At 42.3% G+C, this 22082-nt stretch overlaps 1 protein-coding gene across 1 annotated transcript; it reads left to right on the forward strand.

Moving 5' to 3' along the window:
• The first annotated feature begins 45 nt into the window (after positions 1 to 45).
• On the forward strand, positions 46 to 9084 carry LOC133388545 (uncharacterized). Its single transcript, XM_061634506.1, has 5 exons — positions 46 to 219; positions 4459 to 4635; positions 5655 to 5754; positions 6553 to 6683; positions 7494 to 9084. The coding sequence occupies exons 1-5, from the start codon at positions 70 to 72 to the stop codon at positions 7770 to 7772; spliced, it is 837 nt and encodes a 278-aa protein (XP_061490490.1). The 5' UTR covers positions 46 to 69; the 3' UTR covers positions 7773 to 9084.
• The last annotated feature ends 12998 nt before the right edge of the window (positions 9085 to 22082 follow it).

Consider the following 22082-nt stretch of genomic DNA (forward strand, 5'->3'; position numbering starts at 1 on the left):
GCTTCTCTCCTTGTGGGCCAATTAGCTTTTCTCATTTGGCAAGTGTGGGTGGGCGAGACCTTAACAGGCATGCGCAATTTGTCTCGCCTCCGAAGCTCGCTGGGTAGAAGGAAGCCTCTTCCTTTTTCCTTCCCAAAGCAGTCCAAGGAACATACCACGATAATGAGGAGGTTTCTCACCAGCAGTTTCCTGCAGCTCTGCCGTCGGGGCTCCGTTTCCGTGAGTATCACCGAGTCATGGCAAAAGACGCTGTTAGGTTTCTTGGCTGTCGATGTAGCGCCCCCGCGGGGCTTGTGCGCCTTAAGGGTGGCGTTTCTCCTTGGGGCAGCCATCCCACTGGCTCCGTGCGTGTGTCTCTATGTTCCAGCTGTGTGCCCGTTCATCGTTAGGGAGCTTCTGGAGAAAATGCTGTGCTGCTAACTGGTGGGAGTCTCGCCCATCTGGCACGGCTGCAAAATCCAATGCAGCGGTTCCCAAACTTCATGCAGGTGGTCTGTCTAGAAAAATACGGTCCTCAGAGCGGCTTAACAGTCAGTCTCTCTTCCCAGGGGACTTGGGAACTAGCTCTGTGAGGGCAATCAGGGTCTCCTACCTACTCTCAGCACCCTTCACAAATTACCCTTCCCAGGATTCTTTGAGGGAAGCCATGACTGGTAGGATATTGCTTTAAATGCATAATGCAGATGAGGCTAAACTCTCCTTTCCTTAAAAGGCAGTCATTGTATCTTCATTTGCTGGCTAAAAACACTGTAAGGAGGGAACAGTTAAATTTCACACAAAACCAGTAAGAAGTGGAGTGCCTCACACCTTAGGTTCTACAAGGAGTAGAGACTTTTAAAAATTATAAATGGAAGTTGGGGATCCAAGGAATATGGCTTATATGGGGGGAATGCCCCCCCATAGATACCCATGCCTAAAGCAGAGGTTATGAAACTGTGGTGGGATCCTCCACTGAGGATCCTCCATGCAAACACCTGTTGTGTGGGGTGCAAAATTGCAGGGACAAAGAATTGCAGGGACAGACATGCAGTCAGCAGAGTGGGGGCACTTTTCTCTGAGCCACAAGAGCTTAGCTTTGTTGGTACCCAAACTGCCGTGTCCAGGGGGGCAGCTCTGTGATTGTGTAGCAGCAAAAATAACAAAGAGCCTTGTGGCATGTTAAAGACTATGACATTTATTATCACGTACAGCTGCCCTCTCACATAAGGAGAGCACAGCCCTGTTAGTCTGTTGCAGCCAACGCTAAGGAGCCACAAGACTAATGAAATGATTATGGCGTAGGTTTTCATGGACTACCTATGCTTTTGTGCATGTGATACAGCAGATTGTAATCCATGAATGCTTCTGTCATAATAAATTTGGTAAGTCTCTTTGTTGTTGTCCAAACTGCCATGTTAACCATGGAAGCCATACAGAGGCAGAAAACATTATGGGAGTGACAACCACCACTTCTTCAGCCTCGCTTTACTCTCTCTCCCTCGCTGGATAGTTTCAGGAGGGAGCCTGAAAGGCCCTCTTATGGCCCTCTTATAATAAGAAGAGTCCTGCTGGATCAGGCCAATGGCCAGTTTAGTGTAGCATCCTATTCTCACAATGGCCAACCAGATGCCTATGTTTTGGAAAAATGGTGGGGTATAAATAAAGACAATAATAATAATAATAATAATATGGGAAGCTCACAGGCAGGACCTGAGCCATGCAGATGTTGCTGGACTCCAGCTCCCATCATCTCTGACCGGTAGCCATGCTGGCTGAGAGTGGTGGGAGCTGGCGTTCAACACAATCTGAAGAACCACAGATTCCCCATCCCTACTTTATTGCCTCTTCTCAGTTGATCTGCCCATCCCCATCTGTGGCAAGACAAGTAGCCCTTCACACCCTTTCCCCCAATTCCGTGCATTCACAGTTGAGTTCCTACTTCAACTTTGGTGATACCAGTCTTATTTTTAAAAGCAACTAGTCTTTACTGTTCATCCATTGTTTGAATCCAACAAGATTGCTGCCTCCCCTAAATGCACCAAGCATATAGCATATGGTTGACGTTCGACCTGTCCTAGATGGGGTTACACTCCCCCTAAAGGAACAGGTACGTAGTTTGGGGGTCTTATTAGATCCGCTCCTGTCACTTGAGGCTCAGGTAGCCTCGGTGGCACGGAATGCATTCTACCAGCTCCGGCTGGTAGCCCAACTACGACCCTATCTGAGCAAGGAGCATCTTGCCTCAGTTATCCATGCTATGGTAACCTCTAGATTGGACTACTGTAATGCACTCTACGTGGGGCTACCTATGAAGACGGTTCGGAAACTTCAGCTAGTGCAAAATGCTGCGGCCAGAGTTCTCACTGGGACAAAGAAATTTGACCATATAACACCTGTCCTGGCGCAGCTGCACTGGCTACCGATATGTTTCCGGGCCAGATTCAAAGTGTTGGTTCTTACCTATAAAGCCCTAAACAGCATTGGACCGCAATACCTGATGGAGCGCCTCTCTCGCTCTGTACCTACCCGTTCACTACACTCGACGTCGAAGGCCCTTCTCCGGGTCCCAACCCATAAAGAGGCCCGGAGATCAACAACTAGATCTAGGGCCTTCTCGGTGGTGGCCCCCGAACTATGGAATGCCCTCCCAGACGAGATACGCCTGGCGCCTTCTCTGTTATCTTTTCGGCGCCAGGTAAAAACTTACCTTTTCGCCCAAGCTTTTTAAATTTTGTAAATTTTTAAATATTTTAATTTAACATTCTAAACTTAATATGATCTTAATTTATAAATCTCAATGGCAATTTTATTAATGTTTTATAATTGTACTATATATATATATTTTTTCCACACTTGCTCATATTTTAATTGTGATTTTATTTGTTGTACACCGCCCTGAGAGCTTTCTGCTATAGGGCGGTCTAGAAATGTAATTAAATAAATAAATAAATAAATAGCATAGCATCTAGAAAACTATTGAAAGCCCATTAGAATAGAAATATTATTTGGAAAGCAAGAGCAAATTTTACTTTCTATGCAAACTGACATTTTAGGATAGCTGATTTTACTGTCTTTTATGTATGCACACCAGACCTTTTGATTTTAAGAACTCTAAAGTAGGAGGATATTCAGCATCCTTCTTACTTCAGCTGCCTCCTGCTGTCATGAGTTGAAAAATTCTTCTCTCTAACCCAGGTGTAGCCAACACAGTGGCCTCCAGTTCCTATCAGTCCTGGCCAGTGTGGACCATATTCACAGATGATGGGAGTTGTAGTCCACAACACCTTAGGGCACTACATTGGTACCCCTGCCCTGTGCAATAAGGAGAAGAGACGATCATGAGCAAGCCAATGACAGTCTTAAATGGAGTATTCACAGAAAAGCCCAAACATTTGAGCCCCAAACAGCTGAAGAGACTCATGTCTACATATACCTTTTTAAAAATGTTTATAACGTTGTTTTGTTTTAATGTATTTTAAGGTCTGTTTTTATGATGTGTTAAAATGTTTTTAGCACTTCTGTTTGCTGCCTTGGGCTCCTGCTGGGAGGAAGGGCGGGATATAAATCAAATAATAAATAAATATACCTTGGCCAGGATCCAATGCATGGCACTGGGGGCTTTGGACCTGGATTTCCCAAATAACAATCCTCTGTGCTGTTAGGCAAGCAGTATATGCTTTTAAAGCTTCACTCAGTTTCAGCATGGGTTGAAGTTCAAGGGTAGTTTGAGGGTTTTTTTTAATCCCACTGCATTTGAGTAAAGTTTGCTTGTTTAACAAAATTTATATACCACTTGATTGTAATGCAGCTTCCAAGTGGGTTACAAAAACCAAAAATTAAAATTATTGATAAAAGATATTTCACAACTGTTTGGATTCTGGCCCTGCAGTGATGCTGAACAGCAGAGAGATCTAGATACTGGAGAACTGCACTGAGCTGCTAGGGCAGTGATTCTCAAACGGTGCGCCCAGGCACACTGGTGCGCCCTAAGAGGGGGCTAGGTGTGCCTCAAATATTATGAAAGTATATTTTAAAAATGAGAAGAAACCCATTTGCATAGGGTAAGTAATAGTTTTCTATAGTTTATTTCTATTCATAGTTTAAAATATATTAAAATATTTTTAATTTTGTACACGAAGTGCACCAGAAAATTTTTATATGTTTTACAGTGCGCCGCGAACCAAAAAAGTTTGAGAACCACTGTGCTAGGGCAAGGATGGAGAACCTGCTGCCCTCTGGATGTTGTTGGACTCCAGCTCCCATCAACTCCAGCCAGAATGACTTAACAATCAGAGATGGTGGGAGCTGTAGTCCAAAAGCATCTGGAGAGCCCCACGTTCCCCATTCCCATGCTAGTGGTTTTTTAAGCCATAAATGGCGCAACTAACAATTTTACAATTATTTTTTATTTTACACCAATGAAGCCAACTTCATGCTACACTGTGACAAACAGAAGGTTTCTTTCTTTCTGTGTTTTAGCTTCTGCCTCTGAGAGTGTTGGGGAGCTTTCGGGGAGGACCCCAGACTGGATCTTTGAATCATGCACACAGCACAGAGCAGGGAAATGCCATAAAACCAATTGGGCGCTATCCAATTCCCATTAAGAAGGATTTGCCATATGATATAGTAGAACTCATGGAGGAAGTAGAAGTAAAGGTAAGAGTGTCCTATCAGGGGGGAAAAACCCTATCTCTCCAAAGAAACTTGAACTGCCGTTGTTTTTGGCTAGGTGTGTATGGGTGATTGGATTTCTGATAAAATTGATTACCTTAATTTGGTACACAAGGCGATAATCATTTTCACACCAGAAGTTACTGAGCTATGTGATTTATCATTGACTAGAAGTAGCAGCAGCGGTAGAGTAAGCAAAAGGATGTGAGCATACAATGGTTACAAGAAGGGTAAAGTTGGGCAGACAGCCAAGTCAGCTATGCCACTCCGCTGCTGTTCCGGGGGCAGTCGCTGCTTGGCCTGGGTGAGTGGTAAAGTCAAATGGCTGTACAAAAGCTTTGATTTGATGTAACCTGTGGCGTGCACTGCAGCCTGTCTCATTCAGGGAAACACAAATCTATATTGTGGATCTGCAAAATCATTAAGCTAAATATGGCAGATAAGCCATGTATGGTACCCTTCAGAGACACGATGATAAATCACCAGTTTTGCTACCTGCCTGGAACTGCAAGAACAATGAGGTGATTCAGCACCTGGCCGCCCACCTGGTGTGCTGTATTTGGCTTAGCGGGTCACAGCCTGCTATTCTGGAATGGGGAATGCTTGCTAGACATTATTATTTATGCTAGGTCACCCAATTTATTTATACTAGGTCACCCAATGTGTCCATTTTGCCCAGTGTGGTCTTATCTGAGTGATAGCACTTATTCAGAGTCCCAGGTCTTTCCCAGTATCTGCTTGCCTGATCCTTTTAAGTGGAGAGGCCACATATTGAGAATCTGGGACCTTCTGTGCGCAAAACATGTGCGCTGCTGCTGAGCAATAGCCCTTCCCCACTGCTAGGGTGATTGAGAAGGGGAGCCTTGACATCAGTCTGTGGCGTTCTAAGAATTGACGATTGTGCCATACAGGTATAACTGAGAATGGAAATTGTATTGGCACTGTATAGAATGTTCTCTTAATGGAAACGTTAAGGTCTCTGACTAGCTTTTTTTTTTTAACAGAGTGGTTTTTTGCCCAATGTGTTTAAGATGATGTCTCATCGACCAGCAGAATTTAGAGCATTCTTTGCTTATTACAATGCCATAATGAACAAGGAGACAGGTAAGAACAGAAACTGTGCTTGGTCTACAATCTGATGGAAACTCCTCTCCTAATATCACTGCCATTGAATTCCACCAGTGCTGCCGGTGGGTAGATGAGCATTATTACTGCAGGCCTTCCTTGATTCTATCAACAGAAATAAGTACCAGCCAATAATAACTTCCACTGGCTTTGAAATTGTTTTAAGATACTGCACTAGTCTTCTAATTTTTTTAAAAAAATCGCACTCCAGAATTGGAGCTTGCAATAAAGAGGTAATTGTCTAGACCTTTTCATTGTCTGAGCTGAATGCAGTATGCTAGTGGTTCTTAAACTCTGGTTTGGAGACCACTAATGACTGTTGGTGTATTTTCTGAGACCCCAATGAAAATAAGAGGAAATTCTTTTTGAAGTTTCCAGCACATGCTGCATAAACAAGGCACTTCATTGTAAAAGTTATAATTTAAAATGTTAATGTTCTTGTCTCTTCAGCAGTGCAAGTGGCTACAGCAGAGACTTCAAAGCCATCTTCCTCTCTTTTCAGACTACTATAATGTGATGGCACTAGATAATATGGCTTAGTATTTAAATATAAAAAGTGGATTTTTTCTCTGTTCTTCTTTGCATTTGCATGGTAATACTTGGTATGCACTGAAAAATCAGCACTCTGGCTATTGCAGTAAAGCAGTTACGGGTCAGATTCATAGCACCCATAAACTTAGATGCAGGATATGAAAGCATAGGTCCTGGGTCATGTGACTCAGTCCCAGGACCATTCTTGAAATATGACCCGCCCTTGGCATGTCTGTTCTTCCATAGGAAACCTAAGCAAGGCTGACAAAGAGCTCATTATTGTGGCTACTAGTGTTGTTAACAAGTGTCCATACTGTGTAATTGCACATGGCGCCTTACATCGGATATATTCCAAAAAACCAACACTGGCAGATCAGGTCAGTATCTGTGTCAATCTCATTAGTATTTTTTTTCTTGGTGCAGCAGATAACCACTTCAGAGGTTCTTAATTTTTCTTTGCTATTGGTCAGTTCCATACAGATACTTGGTAAAACTGTTTGCCAAACAGAGAATTGAATTAAGGGAATTGTATGAAGGGAAATTTGTTCTGGATTCAAATGCTTATTTTCCCAATAGGTAAATCACCCTGGCAAAATTTGCATAGCAGTTTTATTCTTTCTTGGGCACCACACTGGGAATATGATTGCAAGGCAAGCTAAAATACTTTTAAATTGGTATTTATTATAGGTCATGTTGAAAGATTACTGGAGGCATAAGAAAGAACCTGGAATTATTATTCCTTGTATTCTGTATTATACAAAACTGTGGACTTGATAGGTTTATATTGCATTGCAAGAACCTGGATACTTTGCAACTGGGTTAGAGTATTTACAGGCCTTATGAAGCAGTTAAAAAGGGTAGTTACCCAAAGGCTTAGAACTGTGTAAGAGAGGGAATTTTGGCAGGTGCTAATTCTCATTCCACAAAGCTGAGAACTTCCCTCTTCTGTAGAAGTGGCAAAGATATGGGAGTCCTTTACTCCTTTGCATTCCCCTGTTTGGTATCCAGCAGCAATTCATTGTGGTTCACATTCAAGGTCACTCCCTAATCCTTCTTTTCAGCCCTCGCTCTATTGGTCACTGACTTGATGCTGCCTGTAAATTTGGTCATCTACTCGGGTCAGTGATTGGCCATAGCTGGACCTAACTGTTGTGTCCATAATTTCTTGCGGCTTTGCTTTTGTGCAGGTCACAGTGAACTGGAAAATGGCTGACCTAAGTGATCGGGAGCAGGCCATGCTTGAGTTTGCGCTTGCCATCTGTCAAGCAGATACCATCACTGAAGAGCACTTTCAGAAGCTGGAGGCACACGGATTTGACCGAGAAGATGCCTGGGACATAGGCAGTATTTCAGCCTTTTTTGCCATGTCAAATCGCATAGCTCACTTCACAGATATGCATCCAAACCCAGAATTCTACACTATGGGAAGAATACCAAGAGAGAAAGAGAAGGCCAAATCCTCCTAACAATGTTTGATGGCTCCCAGATCTTTGCAAGGACGTTGAGTTCCTGACACTGAGTCCAAGCTTGGCTATTACTTGGTGACAAGTACAAGATCAAAATGGGCAGATATTGGATATCATGAGAAATGAAATTTTCCATTGTATATGACTTTTGAGAGGTTTTCTAGTAGGGTCTCCACTGAAATAAGGTACTCTGGAGACATGGCGAGATTGGACATTTGCCGCTCAATTTCTTTTTATTGTAATCAGTAATATACAGTGATTTCTTAATAACTGCAGGGTTAATGCTTTCATCATATCTATTATTTCTATTAAACCTATTTGGCCAAGCATGTATCTACTACAGCAGATCTTTTTCATGAGCAAAGTTGGAAATAGTTTTTATTGAGACACTGGAAAAGATCATGAGGAAAGTCTTCTGTCTCTTTTCCTCTACCAGTATAAAATTACTGCTCTGTTCTCCTTGCAAAATCTTCTCAGGAGCATTTCCATCTAAGTTATATCAACCTATAAAAATGTGAAAGTTTTTCTAAGGTCTGCATTGCACAGCTCTGCTAAATAACTTTGAAGTTTGTTTCCTTAACTCTTACAAGAAAAGGGGAACAACTAACCAATTTTATGAAGGAACATGCTCCTTGTCTCATATGTTGTCATTTTAATCCTAGTTGTCAAAAAAAGCTTTTTGTGTGTGGAAAGAATATACTTTGAACTGTTGTCTCCACATCTGCTTTAACCCTAACTTGCTCAAATTACCAGTTGGGTTAGGTAGAGGAGACTGTGGTGCCTGCCCATTGTACATGGGTACAGGAGACTTCAGAGCTACCTGCAGGCAGGTATTGTCCAAAATGCATTCACTCACATCCATTCATTCACAGCCCCATATCTTGTTGCATTTTTCATCAAATATCACTAAAATGGAGTTGAACCTCACTTAGTTCTTTCCCCTACGTACATGAGAGATTATTTAAGGGCAGAGGGGCAATGATGCAGCCTGGTCGGCCTCACTGGCACTCTGGATTAACTGACTGGATATCCTAGAAGAGAATCTGCTGCAATATACACCTGGAATCAGACTGGGCTTTTTCAGCAGACACATCACCGTGGAAAGGGTGCCCTGAAGTAGAAACTCTAACCAATACTGATCTAGAGAGATGGGCTTAATAAGAGATTCAGCATCTAACAGTGGGGTGTAGGCACCATGAAATCACTGAATGTTGTTGGCTTTTCTTGAACACCCTGAGGATCAGCACTTCCCTTATAATTTGCAATGCTTGTATAACTTGTCGTGCCATGAATAAAGTATCTTTGCATATCACACGGTGGTGTCTGTTTTCTGATCTACCAACGGGCTGCAGTTCAGTGGTAGAGTACCTGCTTTTCATGGAGAAGGTCCCCAGTTCAATCCTCATTATTTCGAGGAAGGGCTGGGAAATGCTCCTTTCTGAAACTGCAGAGAACTGCTGCCAGTCATTGTAGAATGGGGCAGGCAAATGGTCTATCTGGATCTGCTGGTAGAACTCTAGATGATTTGCAGTAGATTGGCAAAGTTCTCTGACTTCCAATGGTTTAACGGCAGTAACAAAATGACTACTTTCCTGTCCCAAGTTACATTAGTGAAATCAAGAAATCTTGGGTAACCAGAAATGTATGTTTATGTGGAAGGACTGTGAGTTCTTTTCAGTTCTGATACTCAAATTCCTGGGTTCAGAATTCTTAAATTTCAGACATAAGCATGGGTAGAATGTAAGTACATTTGCACCAGGCTCTGGTTAGTGGATCTCGGGATTCTAATAAAAATTATAAGTAGATCCTACAATTGAAATCTGCCCATCATTAGTGTAGACAGTACTGGGTTAAATGGACTGATGGGGCTGACTTGGCAGAAGGCAGCTTCTTCCTATGAAGTGTCTGTTCTAAGCATTTAAGAAGCTGATGGTATGTGAACTCTTAAAGGAGGAGTGTGTGTGTGTGTGTGTGTGTGCTATGTGACCCTATGAATTGGCAGCCTCCAATAGCATCTGTTATAAACCACCCTGTTCAGATCTTGTAAGTTCAGGTCTGTGGCTTCCTTTATGGAATCAATCCATCTCTTGTTTGGCCCTCCTCTTTTTCTACTCCCTTCTGTTTTTCCCAGCATTGTCTTTCTCATGAATCATGTCTTCTCATTATGTGTCCAAATTATGATAACCTCAGTTTCATCATTTTAGCACCTTGCAATAAAGGGTTTTGGCTGCAGTAAGGCTTGTACACCCATCCACCCAGGCTTCCAGCAAGAGCACCTTATCACAATTACCAGTTGCTCTCTGAAAGTGCAATCTGACCCAGAGCTTGGAACGTTCACTGTGAAAGGAAATTAATTCAAGTTCATCATGTCCAAAAAAGAACTAATTCCAGTTCATGTTCATCCTTTTACAAAATGAACTAGTTTGGTTCATGTTCAGTTCACAGCTCAATTCAAGTTCATCTGAATGGTCCTCAGCAGTTTCCCCCCAGCATTCACAATGTTACAAACTGCTAGGCTGAAGCATAAAATGTACTTATGAACACTGAGAAAACATCAACACACGCACACAGTGGAATGTGGGTCATTTAATTTCTTTTTCCCAACAATTATAATCTTTGAGCTTAAAAGGCCCAAAGAGTTTTAAGTGTTAAAAAAAAAGAGAGACTGGAAGATGAAGTAGAAATCTATCAAAGTTCTACCCTAAGACTTAATTCACATTAAGTTCATCTAGTAATTACAGGAACTACTTTTAGGTGTAGTTCAATGAACTAATTGAGTGAGCTTCATTAAATGAAGCTTCCTCATTCCAAGCACTGATTTGGCCTGCGTGCTAGTACGCTATTTAAATCCCACTGAGTGTTTGTTACATGTATATTCCGTCTTTCCTCCTAAGGAGCCTGAAGTAACATGCATGGCTCTCTCTCTCTACTTCCTCACAAGAACCCTGTAAGGTAAATTAGGCTGAGAGATAATGACTGGCCCAAGATCAACCAGTGAGCTTCATGGCTGAGTGGGAATTTGAACACTGAGGGACTTGCTTCTAAGGCTGCACGCACATTATACCTTTAAAGTATGTCCCCTCCCATAAAAAAATCCTGGGAACTGTAGTTTTGTTAAGGTGCTGGGAACTGTATCTCTGCAAGGGGTAAATTGCAGTTCCCAGGATTTTTGGGTGTGTGTGCTTTAAATGTGCTTTAAAGGAATGGTATGTACGTATCCTAAGTATGCACATTTATGATAGCTTTGGTGGTTCTGCTATCATTGGCTGCTCTTCTCCCCTTATGACCCAATTAGCTTCTCTCTTTTGGGGAGCATGGCCGTGGTGTCAAAATGTGAGTGGGCTGCTATGGGAGACTTTGTCCAGCTGTTGCCTGCTTTGGATCGCTGGGTAGAAGATCCTCCCAGCCTTGTTTGCTCTCTTCCTTGTTCCTTCCCAGAGCAGTGCAAAGAACACACCATGATGATGAGGTGACTTTTACCAGCAGACTCCTGCAGCTCTGCTGTCGGGGTTCCGTTTCCATGAGTATCACAGAGTTAATGCAAAAGACCCTCTGTTAGGTTTCTTTGCTGTCGAAGTAGTGCCACCGTGCAGCATGTGCACCTTGAAGGATGGCAGCCGTGTTTGAGAAGGGGGCGTTTCTTCTTGGGGCAGCCTTCCCATTGGTTCTTTGTGCCTTTGCCTGACTCTAGCGTGTTTGTGTTCTAGCTGTGTACCTTTGTTGTTGTTATGTGTCTTCAAGTCGATTACAACTTACGGTGACCCTATGAATCAGCGACCTCCAATAGCATCTGTCATGAGTCACCCTGTTCAGACCTTGTAAGTTCAGGTCTGTGGCTTCCTTTATGGAATCAGCCCATCTCTAATTTGGCCTTCCTCTTTTTCTACTCCCTGCTGTTTTACCCAGCATTATTGTCTTTTCTAGTGAATCATGTCTTCTCGTTATATGTCCAAAGTATGATAACCTCAGTTTAATCATTTTAGCTTCTAATGGTAGTGCTGGTTTAATTTGTTCTAACACCCAATTATTTGTCTTTTTCGCAGTCCATGGTATGCGCAAAGATCTCCTCCAGCACCACATTTCAAATGAGCTGATTTTTCTCTTATCCGCGTATTTCACTGTCCAACTTTCACATCCATACATAGAGATCGGGAATACTATCGTCTCAATGATCCTGCCTTTAGTGTTCAGTGATACTTCTTTGCATTTCAGGACTTTTTCTAGCTCTCTCATAGCTGCCCTCCCCAGTCCTAGCCTCCTTCTGATTTCTTGACTATTGTCTCCATTTTGGTTAATGACTGTGTCGAGGTATTGATAATCTTTGACAAGTTCAATGTCCTTGTTGTCACTTTTAAAGTTACATAAATCTTCTGTTGTCATTACTTTAGTCTTTTTGATGTTCAGATATAGTCCTGCTTTTGCGCTTTCCTCTTTAACTTTCATCAGCATTCATTTCAAATCATTACTGGTTCCTGCTAGTAGTATGGTATCGTCTGCATATCTTAAATTATTGATATTTCTCCCTCCAATTTTCACACCTCCTTCATCTTGGTCCAATCCTGCTTTCCATATGATATGTTCTGCATATAGATTAAACAAATAGGGTGATAAAATACACCCTTGTCTCACACCCTTTCTGATTGAGAACCAGTCGGTTTCTCCATATTCTGTCCTTACAGTAGCTTCTTGTCCAGAGTATATGTTGTGCATCAGGACAATCAGATGCTGTGGCATCCCCATTTCTTTTAAAGCATTCCATAGTTTTTCATGATCTACACAGTCAAAGGCTTTGCTATAATCTGTAAAGCACAGGGTGATTTCCTTCTAAAATTCCTTGCTCCATTCCATTATCCAATGTATGTTTGTGAAATGAACTCCGGTGCCTCTTGCCTTTCTAAATCCAGCTTGGACATCTGGCATTCCTTGCTCCGTATATGGTAAGAGCCTTTGTTGTAGAATCTTGAGGATTACTTTACTTGCATGGGATATTACGGCAATAGTTTAGTAATTACTGCATTCCCTGGGATCCCCTTTCTTTGGAATTGGGATGTATATTGAACGCTTCCAGTTTGTCGGCCATTGTTTAGTTTTCCATATTTGTTGAAACATTTTTGTCAAAGTTTGGTCAGATTCAGTCACTGTTGACTTAACAGCCCCAATCCTATGTTTGGAATAATTCTCAATGTACCTGGGGTACTGGCAGTGTGGCTTCTGCAGACTGCAAAGTCTCTGAGCAGCACTCCACCCCTCACTGCCCCTTTTGTCCTGAAGTGGTGAGAGTGGTCATGTTTTTTGCCTCTTTGAAGAAATACACAGTGTTAATGAAGGGTGTTGGAAGAGCAACTCTGTTCTCCATATACACTTTCAGCTCACTGTGCTTCTCATGGCTCAGACAGGCACCTGAGCTGCTGAACCAGAAGAAAAAGGGAACCAACCAAGGCTAAACTAGGGTAAAAAGTAGAGCAGTGTTCCCCACCATCCTCCTTTAAGTCTATTATATGAAAAAACAAACAGCAGAAATAGAGATTTGTGTGCAGCAGGCAGCAGAATAGATTTCAGAATTCCAGTGGCAAGTGACTTATACATTGGGAAGCGGGGAGGGAGGATCTGGGGAATGGAAGAGAAAGAGTGTTGGTGCTCTGGCAGGGAGGATATGTAGACCTATTACCCAATATAAGGAGAGGGTAGCCCTGTTAGTTTGTTGCAGCAAACACTAAGGAGCTACAAGACTAATTAAATGATTATGGAATAGGTTGCTGGACTTCCTATGCTTTTGGGCATCTGATGAAGTGGACTGTAGTCCATGAATGCCTCTGCCATAATACATTTCTTAAGTCTCATTGTTGTCCAAACTTCCAAGTTAACAATGGAAACTGTGCAGAGGTTGAGAACTTTATGGGAGCCTCTGGTGGTAACAACCACTTTTCCAGCCCTGCTCTCATCTCTCTCTCTCCCTTGCTGGATGGTTTGAGGAGGGAGGCTGAGAGGCCCTCTTATGCCCCTCTTATAATAAGAGTCCTGCTGGATCAGGCCAATGGTCAATTTAGTGTAGCATTCTGTCCTCACAATAGCCAACCAGATGCCTATGGGAAGCTCACAGGCAGGACATGAGCACAAGAGCGCTCTAACCTTTTGGTTCCCAGCAACTTGTATTCATACTGCCTCTGACAGTGGAGGTAGAATGTAGCCATTGTGGCTGGAAGCCATTGATAGCCTCCATTAATGTATCTAATCCTCTTTTAAAGCCATGCAGGTTGGTGACTGTCACTGCCTCTACTAGGAGCAAATTATGTTGTTTAATTATGCACTGATTGAAAAAATGCTTTCTTCTGAATTATGCTGGTGTGGTTACTGCTCCCAGTCCACACACTCAAGCAGCCGCCACCACTGCACACAGGAAGTTGTGGTGTTAAGGATCCAGTGTGTTTGCAGGTTAAAGAGATGGTTGCTGGTGGATTGGGGAGCTCAGAAGGTGGAATAAGTTTAGAACCAGGATCTGAGTTCAAAAAAATATCAGAAAGACTGGTCTGAAACCACGCCCACCCACAGATGTCTCCTCTTTGGGGAGGGGGTCAGGCAGTACAGCCAATGTCAACATTCAGGGCATATCTGGGCCATGGAATAAGCTGAACAAAATTATTTGACTTTGCTGCACTCTTTATTTTAAATGTGGATATTGTAGAGTTGCCACCTCCTGTTCTTCCACCTCCTGTTAAAGCTTTAACAGCAGCCTGACAAATAGAAACTGAACCAATACTTACCATCATTCCATTACTTAAACATTTCAAAACAGGAAAAGAGAACTTTGCTAAGTGCCTTTGTATGTGAAAGAGAAAGTATGCCCCAGAGCAAGACCATTAAAAAATAGTAGTGCTTTCTTCCAAATATGAACATGCAATCCCAGTGAAGTAAAAATTGTGGTTTTAAAATACTGTATGTTATTGATGCTTGTTAAAGGCCATGGTGCTATCTATGCAAACCTGTTTGCAGGTTCTATAAGCAACGGGCATCCAAATAATCTGAAGTTAAGGTACAGACTTTTATTACGGGTATGGGTCAGGAAGGGACTATGGAAAGAATTTCACTAATTGGGTCTTCGGTAACTAACAGTGCAAGGAGATTTCAACAAAAATTGAGTTCTGTATTTGCTGGTCTAAGTGAAATGAATCATTTTCCCCTCCCTCTGACTGCACAAGCATCAGTTTCATTGCAAAAGGATAGTGAGATTTTTACATAGGCAATAAGTTCATTTTATCAGGTTGCTTTGTTGCAGGGAAGAGGAATCAGTTGCTGTGCAGATGCTGTTGGGCCTCCATCAGTCCCAGTGAGCTTGGTCAATGGTGCAGGATTATGGAAGCAGGAGTCCAACAACATTTGGGGAGTCACAGGTTCCCCATCCCTGTACTAGAGGGTTTTCTTCAGGCCATAAACTGCAGAGTTCATCATTTCACAAATACATTTTGGACACTGATGATGCCAACTTCACACAGTACTAAGAAAAACGGGACAGCTCTTCCATTCTGTGTTATAGCTTCTGCCTCCTGGTGTGTTGGGGACATTTTGGGGGAGACTCAGACCTGTAGCCTTGAACCACGCATACAGCACAGAAGGAAATACCACTAACTCAAACAGGCACTTTTCAATACTCAATCAGAACATTTGCCAAACAATATAGGGGAACTCGTGAAGGGAGAAGAAGCAAAGGTAAGACTCATTGGAATCACCTTATGAGATGACTGAGTACCAGTGGCAGCCCAGCTGGTCAGCTATGTTTGGTTTAGTGCACCAGATCTGCTATATTGGAACAAGGAACACTTGCTAGTCTTTATTAAAAAGCTGCCTTATACCAGCTCAGCCAATTTGTCCATCTTTCCCAATATGGTCTACTCTGACTGTTGGCAGCTCTACAGGGTCTCAGGCAGAAGGTCTTCCCAGTATCTGCTAACCTGATCCTTTTAAGTGGATATGCCAGGGATTGAAAATCTGGGATCTTCTGTGCAAGGCATGTGCTGCACCACTGAGCTATGGCCCTTTGCTACTGCTCGGATGATTGAGAGGGGGAGACTTGGCATCAGTCTGCAGTGTTTCAGTGACTAACCCATAGCTAACATACCGTACAGGTATATCTGAGAAATGAATTGGCACTGTATAGAATCATCCCTTAATGGCAATATGCAGGTGTCTGACTAGTTTTTTTCTTAATTCTCAAACAGCGTGTTTTTTTGCCCAACGTGTATAAGATTATGTCTCATCGCCTTGCAGAACTTCGAGCATTTCTCGCTTATTACAATGCCACCGTAAACAAGGAGACGGGTAAGAACAAAAACTGTACTTGATCTATAATCTGATGGAAACGCCTATCCTGATATCACTATCATGAACTACCAGTGGTAATTTTATTATCATTTCATTCTATCATTTCATTTTTATACCAGCCTTCACAAAAAGAAAAACTAGAAGAATTCACACCAAAATAAACAATGAAATGCAAAACACTAGGGCTATGGATTGGCTGTGTGTGTACTCTGCATTGCAAGGCAAATCAGCATCATTTGGGGAGGTTTCTCACATTTTCAAATTGGATTACATCATTAGCAAGATGTCTGAAGGTGAACCAGGGACTCCTTAATCTTCCAAGGGGCTCTGGGGCTTCAGTTCTCCAAAACTACAGACATCCCCCCAATCTAACTCTCAGAAATGAAACCAAGCTGACTGGGGAAATGCCCAGAGCTTGAGCAGGGAGACAGGTGAGGTGGGGATCTTTTGCTCTGGCAGACAGGTCTTTTTAATCACAAAGAAATATTTCCCCAGGGCACTCCAATCACAGTGATTTGAGGGATTAAAAACTGTCTTAATTTTTCACATGGATTTATGCCTATGCAACTCAATGGGCAGATGTCCACTGTACCCCAAAATTCTGGGTGTGATGTTCACCCCAACCATAGAACTTTGGGGTAACAGGGTTCTTGCTGGGGGGTTACATTTTCCCCGCCTTAGTCTTTCCTGAGGATTTTTCAACAACCCAAACAAATCTCTCTTTCCCAGGTAGAAGAGGCTGTATCTCCAAAATCCATGGGGGAGGCAGAAGCTCACCCCCTGCCAATAACCTTTGGGTGTAACAGGGTCATTGCTAGGACAATGAAATTTCTCCATCCCAGACTTTCCTAGAGATCTGTGCTCTTTTTTCCCTACTTCATCCTCTATTATTCCTCTTGTACTCACCTTGTGGGAGAATCACTGCAGACTTCATCCCATCAAAAGAGGAGACCATGCTTGCAAATTGCATTCAATTCTGGCAGAAAATCAAAAAGTTACAGACTTTTCCTTTTCTAAAGTAAAGTGTTAAGGGTTCCCTGCATAAAAACCCCTTGATGTATCTGCATACAATTTGGCAAGCTTAATCCAGGCTGGAGGGCCTTCTGTGTTTGTAAATTTCATCTACTTTGGCCAAAAGGGGAAAATGTCATAGCTGCATTTAGATTCTCCATTATTGGGAACAGAGAGCTTCATTTTCTATTGGGCACCTTGGAACTTGGAGAGTGTAAAGAGACTGTTTTTGTCAGTTAAGCAAGCCAGATGAATTGGGGTTTTTAGAGAGTGAGGAAGACAGTTGCTGGTTGAGAGTAGGTTAATACTGAAACATTGAGAGTTCAGGGAAAGATGAAGAATTGTAACATTGTAACCATCATGCTTATGTGCTGTTATACATGCTTGTCCTAAACAAACGCTTGTCCTAAATACATGCTCTGTGGGTAGGTAGGAGGCGACGAGGAGGAGGTGGAGAGCGAGACGAGGTGGACTGGAGAAAACAATTGTTTAAAAAAATGGATGGTGGTAGTGAAGAATGGAGTGGGGGGGGGGGAAGGAGCCGGAGGGCAAGAGCGTGTGTCTGTGTGTGAATACTCTGTTTGCACTTGGCACACAAAGTGGCCTCCACCACCCTCTCTGGCTACTGTGCTGCATTTGCAGTATTTTAACTTTTTTGCATCTCAGGGGAAAATGTTTGCTTGGGTGAGTGTCTCTTACTTGGTGGCAGGGCAGGGTCCGGGAGGTGGTTGACTGAGAGAGATTATGCTTGCTGGCTGGGGGGGTGGGGGTTGCACTTGGTTTGACATGCAAAGATCTGAGTAGTGGCCTCTCCCTCCCTCCCCACCCCCCTTACCAGTGGAGACACCATCATGGCTATCTTATGGATAAAAAGAATTATTCTACTACCTCTGTATGTGTGTGTTTATTTCCAATGTTGTTTTATGCTACCAACACCCTTCACAAACTACACTTCCCAAGATTCTTTGGGGGAAGCCATGGCTGTTTAAAGTGGAATAATAGTGGGATGAATGTATAGCGTGAATGTGGCCTTTGTGTGTGCCTGTGTGTGTTTCACTTCTGTGCTATTTTATGCAGCAAATAACCACTTAAGATTTTGATTCTGAACTTGTTTCCTTGCCACTGGACAGGTCCAGGCAGAAGCTTGGGATTTACCTATGTGAAATAGCTTGCAGAATAGGGAAATGAATGAATTGTATGAAGGGAACCTTGTCCTGAATTTTAATACTAGTTCATGAAAATTACTCTGGTGAAATCTGTATAGTAGTTTTATTTTTTCTTAGGCACCGTCCTGGGAATATGATTGCAAGTCAGTCTAAACATATGTACAATCAATAGTAATTTAAAAGAAGCATTGAAAGACTACTGAACAAGGCCTAATAAAAATTATGGAACAGTAATTCAGATTTATACAAACTATGATTCATTTATACCAGTCTTCCCCAACCTGGTGCCCTCCAAATGTTTTGGACTGGAACTTCCATCATCTCTGGGCATTGGCCATGCTAGATGGACTTAATGGGAAATGGAGTCAACATCTAAAGAGCTATATCTATATTACAATCTGTATTACAAGAAGCAAGATACTCTACAACTGGATGAATGCATTTAAAAGCCTTATATAGCAGCTAAAAAGAACCATTACCCAAATATCCCCTAGGCTTAGAATTGTATGGAAGAGGGCATTTTGACAGGTGCAGGTTGGCATGTCATCATGCCACAAGGCTGAGAAATTGCACTTGGTAAAAAAAATCCATTTTTGGTGCAAGTATCAAAGGTCTTGGAGCCCTATACTCCTTTGTATCACCCTGTGCAGAATCTGGCAGCAATGCATTGTGGTTCATATTCAAGATGACTCCCTAATCCTTCTGTTGAGCCTTCACTGTATTTGTCACTGACCTGATGCTGCATATATATTTGGTCTAAAGGGCTCCACGCTTAGCCATAGCTGAACCCAACTGTTGTGTCCATAATTTACTTGGCTTTGCTTTTATGCAGGTAGAAGTGAACTAGAAAATGGCTGACCAGTAGTAACGCAACCGAAGCTCTGCTCACGGCCGGAGTTCGATTCCAACGAAAGGAGGAAGTCGAATCTCCAGTAAAAGGGGTCGAGGTCCACTCAGCCTTCCAGCCATCCATGGTCAGTAAAATGAGTACCCAGCATATGCTGGGGAGGGGGGTAAAGAAAGGCCGGGGACGGAACTGGCAATCCCACCCCATATATACGGTCTGCCTAGTGAATGTCGCAAGACGTCACCCTAAGAGTCGGAAACAACTCGCACTACAAGTGCGGGACACCTTTACCTTTTTAAGTGACCGGAAGCAGGCCATACTTGAGTTTGCACTCGCCATCTGTCAAGCAGATACCATCACTGAAGAGCACTTTCAGAAGCTGGAGGCACACGGATTTGACCGAGAAGATGTCTGGGACATAGGCACCATTACAGCCTTTTTTGCCATGTCAAATCGCATAGCTCAGTTCACAGGTATGCATCCAAACCCAGAATACTACACCATAGGAAGAATACCAAGAGAGAAAGAGAAGGCTAAATCCTCCTAACAAGGCTTGATGGCACCAAATCTTTGCAAGGATATTAGGCTCCGAAGGATAAGGTCAAAGTTCTCTAATTAGTCAGTGGTGGGCACAAGGTAAAAATGGCAGGCAAAGATTGCAGTGAGAAGGGAAACAAATTTAACTTTCTATTGTACAAGATCTCCGAAGAGCTTATCATTTCCTCGGTAATTTCTACTGTACTAGTCTTCTAAATCTTCTCAGGAGCATTTGTATGTACACAATCGGAAACTCAAACCTTAAAGACATGAAAGGTTTTTGAAGTGTGGCATTCCAGAGCCCTGCTAAAAAACCTTAACTCTCTAAATGTTTCCTTAACACTTGTAAGAAAAGGTCAACAGGCCACCATTTTTATGGAGGAATGTGCTCCCTGTGTCATACATATTGATTTTCACTCGTGGAAATTTTCTTCAATAAATAATATATATTTGAGCTTTTGTTTCCATGCCTGCCTTAACCCTGTCTTGTTTGAATGCTCAGTTACTATAGCTGGATGATTTGCTAGATTCAATTTATCAGTTAGGTTAGCTAGGTGGGACTGTCCATTGTACACAGGTATGGGAGACCTCAGAGCTATCTGCAGGCAGGTACTATGTCCAAAATACTTGCCAATCTCCCCCAAGTTGGCGAGGCTTTAACATCAATACGAAATCGAGCCTTCAGTGTCATCAGCCCACTTCTCTGGAATGCTCTACCAACAGAGATCAGCAGGCGCCTTCTGTTTTAACTTTTAAGTGCCTGCAGAAAACCTTTCTGTTTCACCAGGCTTATGCAGGCAATTAAGAACATGCTTTTTTCATGATTGACTTTTTTTTTGCATTTTATTTTTTTTTAAAAAAATATCTATGGTGGTTGTTGTTTTAAACATGTTGTAAACTACTATGAAGTTTTTAACAAAATAGCGGTCTACAAATATTTTTATAAATAAATAATAAATAAAAATATTTCATTCGCTCATTGACAATCCCAGATCTTGGTGCATTTTTCAACATCATAGCTAAAATGGAACTGAGCATTAGTCCTGTTTGCTACATAGATTAGAGGCTCAGTAATCTAGTAGAGTCAAAATTAACAAGATGACTAAAACTGACAGATGAATGGATGCATATGGCCTATATATCTTCCAGTAAGTCAATATTCAACCCCAGTGTGCAAGTAAGCAAGACTTCCATTTCTGCATGTTTTGTGAAATACTTTAGTGGTTACATTCCATTTTACAGACTGGTAAATAAAAATAGGTATCATGTAACAAATGTGCTTTCTAAATCCTCTCAAAACAGTTTACTCCTCTTGTTTACTCCTGCAGCCAGGTGACAATCTGTATTGATCTAATTAGTATCTAGCAAGGAGCAAACAAGCTCTGGGCTAAGTGGGGCTTGATAGCTGGGTGCATGAAGAAAGTGTTTGCTTTCTGGAAGCCTAAAAACCTCTGTAATGGGTTTGGGGCTAAAGGTATCCTTGCCCTGAACTCACTGCAGAGAATAAAGCACCTTAGATACAGGAGACTTCCAAGGAGTCCCAGGAAGAACTCTCTGGTCCTGGTCTCAGCTTTCCGAAGTTCCCCTCATATTCTGGCTGAAGAATTTAGGAAAACAGTGAGATTCAAACAGAAGAGAATTTGCTCCCTGTTCTGGAAACAACAACTAAAGTGTCTCTCTTTACTTTGTGAAGGAAACTAGTTATGCTTTTAAAAAGTGCCTCTATCACCATGTGCAGAGTGTCACCTGTTCAGTGCATTGTTTTTTAAAACCACGTATCTACCAGCCACTGCCTCTCAGCCTCAGAGGAAGGCAATGGTAAACCACCTCTGAATACCGCTTACCATGGAAAAAACCCCTATTCATAGGGTCACCATAAATTGGGATCGATTTGAAGGCAGCCCATTTCTATTTCCAAAGGGGACCCAAGGAAAATACTGTCATTCTTTCCCCGATTTTACATCTTGTGTTGGAAACTGGCCATGAAATTATAATCTGCCTCGGATTGTGAAATTTTGGCTAGTTTCTCTAAAAACCCAACTTGCAGTTATGCATACTTACCTGGGAGTAGGCCCCCACCAGCACAATGAGTGTTACTGCTGAGTAAATATGCATAGACTCCCAACTGTAACAAAATATTCACTCTTGAGCCCCAGTTACTGAAATACAGAAAAGAACATTACATAACAACAAATATCTTTTTCCACGTTATAAAGATTTTTTTACAATTGATTTATTAAATTCAAATAAAGTTGAAAATACAGGCAACAGAAAAAAACGCCAAATAGCAAAACAAGATAATTCCTCAGACTATAGGCATTCTTTATTCCTCCATCACCCTTTTTCTAGGGGTGAGAAAGCATAGCGGGCTGGCCAGACTGCAAAGGAGGGGGCGTGGCCTTTAGAAGAGGCTTTAAAATGCGGCCTACTCAA

Source organism: Rhineura floridana, chromosome 1 (genome assembly GCF_030035675.1).
Source record: "Rhineura floridana isolate rRhiFlo1 chromosome 1, rRhiFlo1.hap2, whole genome shotgun sequence".
Classification (NCBI taxonomy): Eukaryota; Metazoa; Chordata; class Lepidosauria; order Squamata; family Rhineuridae; genus Rhineura; species Rhineura floridana.